Here is a 3336-nt window from a genome sequence, read left to right as displayed (position 1 = left end):
CTGCCTTTTTGGCTATGGATGGCGTAAGTAGTCGTACGCTCGGCCCGTTGGGCCCGCCCATTACATTACTTCAAGCTACCCTAAGGGTCTAACGTTCGATTCTGGTACAGGCCAGAAGCGTTGGCTCACATAGGACACGTGGCAAGGGCCACGTGATCACGTGACAAGGGTCGCGTGATCCCTATGGGGGCAAGTAGTAGATATACTCGTACGTTTTAAGAGAGGAGGTATTGTAAGAGGCTACGCCTAAAAGTGTGTGTGTGATCGAGTATATCTATACGACTACCTAGACTTCAAGAAGCTTGAAGTCTTGTTACTGCCTTTTTGGCTATGGATGGCGTAAGTAGTCGTACGCTCGGCCCGTTGGGCCCGCCCATTACAGTAAAGGGCTACTTACCAGTCTAAAATATAGTATAATTAATAAAACAAAAATTTATTTAATACGCATTGATTAGTTGAAGTCATTTTTATTTATTTTAGGCGAGAAACTTGTTAGTTTTAGTGAGAAAAAAAATTTGCATTTAGTATTCTACTATTTAGTACATAATTCTATAGCTTATACTGGCGCTCTACTAAGAGAAGTATATAGCCTAATTAAAGCTATGGATAGAAACTTTGACCCCCTCTGCGCTAATTACCGATGCTTAGCTTCCCCGCACCGCCCAACTTCGAGCATCTGCAACACACCTCGCGCAATGTTCAGCCTCCCGAGAATATCGCTGCCGTCCTTCCTTCGCGGAGGGGCAGGCTCCTATCTTGCCGTCGATCTGCCCTCGGTACAAGTCCATGATATCGAAACTGCTGCTGACAAGCGGCCGCGAACCCTCAAGCATCTGCTCAAAGCGAATCATGCCAATCACGCCATCATCTACCACAACCTCACCTTCCACAACCATACACCGCACGTATGCTGCTCATCCAGCACATTTTGCAGCTGCTAAGAATGTATACTAGATTCTAGGCTCGGCTTACCTTCTTGGAGGCACTGCGGAGCACTTGAACGACATCTATGAGAAGGAAGCTGAGCAGTTAGAACCCTGGCACGATGCGCCGGGCGAGATAACCAAGGATGACTGGAGGGATTTTCTGGGCAAGCGCGAGTGAGTTTCCAGTTGAAACCACGCTGTTGGGTTGTGAGTGGTAGTTGCTGACTCCAGCCAGGTATCAGCGCGCCTTTATCGATTTCTTCGAAGACCAGCTAGTCACCAAAAGGTATAGCGTCGAGGAGGTGCTCGACGAGTTCTTGTTCGAGGGCAAAGAGCCATTGATAAATGGCATCATCTGTGGACGTACGTTTAACATGCGCAGAAACTGGTCATCGCTAACATTACACAGTCGCACATCCTCTGATTCACCTTGGATATGCATATGAGCTGAACTCAAAGACGGTGGCCATCGAAGCCTTGGCAATGGGCGCCTGCTTCTACAGCTCTCTTCACAAATATATTGACGACCCCAAATACACCAAGCCCAGTCCTCATAGTACGGCCGGGGCCCAATCTAGTCTGGTCGATATTCTTGAAAAAGTGCGCCAAGATGCTCGTTTCGACGGTCTGTACGACCACCGGAGTGGAGACATTTCAAAAGTGCTTGAAGAGCAGGAAGAGGCGTTTTTGGAATACTGGAACGCTTGGGAAATCACCAATCCCAACGAACAGTTTCGTGCCGCACAGGAACTTGGAGCAGGACTGTTGGTGGGCACACCAGCTCCTGCTCCTGGCCAGTACGACTTTTTCATTGTACATGTACTCACCAGCTCACATGCAATCCGCATCTTGCTTCCTTTGATCCCGGCCAAGTTCCATGTCAGCTTGCTACGCCAATGGTGGCTGTTCGCACTAGCTGTGTTCATTGCGCAGACGCGACCAGAAATCGATATGGACAAACTAATGTTGATGGAAGATAGCAAGAAGAGCTGGAAACATGTTGTGGACAGGGCATTGAATGGGCCGCATGCAATTGATGCGCCCTACGTCAAAGGTAAGTTTGGCAGCCATGACAAAGTACTTGGCTAACGAATCAAGCACTACGGGCCATGAAAGTAGCAGAAGAGACATGGGGAGCTTCGGAGAATGAGTCGAGCCATTGGCTCAAAGCAGCAGTTAAGTTTGCCGATGAGTTTGAGGGTTGGGGAGGATTTGGTATGGCCGAAGACGAGGCGAGGATGGCCTACCCGGAGAATCAGTAAGCTCGAGGGGAACGAAACAGAAAAAATTGTACAATAATTATGGAGTTCATAGGGTATTTATGCCTGTCTCATGTCAGAAACAAGTTCACTGCCAATTGAGCATTCTGGATCCACCCATGAGTTTGGGATTGGATGCATCTTGCTTGTCTTCGTAATGGGAATACTGGATGCTGGTAGATATTGCTACTCCGTTCCAGGAGAGTGGTATCATAAGAATAGGCTTGTGACTTAGTACTCGTTGATCAGCTTTTCCATCAATCACTCAAAGTGCATCTCAGACATGTCTTTGCTAACCAGAAAACACGTGATCTAGAACAAATCCGATATTCTTCTCGGCTCCAGACATCAATGGGGCACTTGTGTAATTCAAAGCAAAACTGATATGCTCAATTTGCGCGAATCTTATTCACGTGAGGAGATGTAGATGATACTCGACTGCAAGGCCCGTGATTCGTTCCTCAAGGTGACTTTTTCTCACACAGACTAGTGGCGGGAACGCACCAACTTCGAGTTTTCTGGAAACCGCTAGAAAAGCACGCTATCTAGGAGAACCGACCACGAGGAATCGACTAACAGCACTTTTAACACCTGCAGCTAAGGCGCTAGCGCGCAGTAGGGAGAAGAAGGAGGCCTTCCTTCGTTTTCTCACGCCTGTGAGAATTTTCTCACAGAGCTTGGGCTCTAATGCCAAGACTAGAGGGGCTAATAGGAACGCAGGAGCTTATTAAAGCTCAAATTCAGCAAGAAACACAGACATATCAAAACAATAAAAATAACAAAAAAAGACTAGCCTCAAAGGACCTTAGAGGCACAAGCAAACGACTAATGGATAATAATCCAGAAATCGAGATGGCTGAGGAGGCCCCTACGCCGTGCCCTAACAGGCAACCAGAAGAACCGCCTAGGCCTACCCATACTAGGACAAGAAGCAATTTTTCTCCATTTATTGGAGCAGTGCCAAGATACCCTACAGTAGGGAAAACACCAAAGGCAACCTCTATTGAGGAGGCCTTAGAGATTGCTAGAAACCTAGTAATCCAAGCAGCTAACCTAGCTGAGAACAACCCTACTAGGCAAACTAGTTTACTAGACCTTGTAGAAGTCTTTAGAGACTTTACAGAGACGGCAGAGTAACAAAAAAAACTCTA

At 47.2% G+C, this 3336-nt stretch overlaps 1 protein-coding gene across 1 annotated transcript; it reads left to right on the top strand.

Moving 5' to 3' along the window:
• The first annotated feature begins 680 nt into the window (after window positions 1–680).
• Window positions 681–2258, top strand: SETTUDRAFT_169199 (uncharacterized protein). Its single transcript, XM_008027851.1, has 5 exons — window positions 681–905; window positions 955–1100; window positions 1162–1289; window positions 1336–1980; window positions 2025–2258. Exons 1-5 carry the CDS (start codon window positions 696–698, stop codon window positions 2186–2188), a joined length of 1293 nt encoding a protein of 430 aa, XP_008026042.1. The 5' UTR covers window positions 681–695; the 3' UTR covers window positions 2189–2258.
• The last annotated feature ends 1078 nt before the right edge of the window (window positions 2259–3336 follow it).

This window comes from Exserohilum turcica, assembly GCF_000359705.1.
Source record: "Exserohilum turcica Et28A unplaced genomic scaffold SETTUscaffold_20, whole genome shotgun sequence".
NCBI classification, from domain to species: Eukaryota; Fungi; Ascomycota; class Dothideomycetes; order Pleosporales; family Pleosporaceae; genus Exserohilum; species Exserohilum turcicum.
This window is presented reverse-complemented; position numbering and strand designations above follow the sequence as displayed.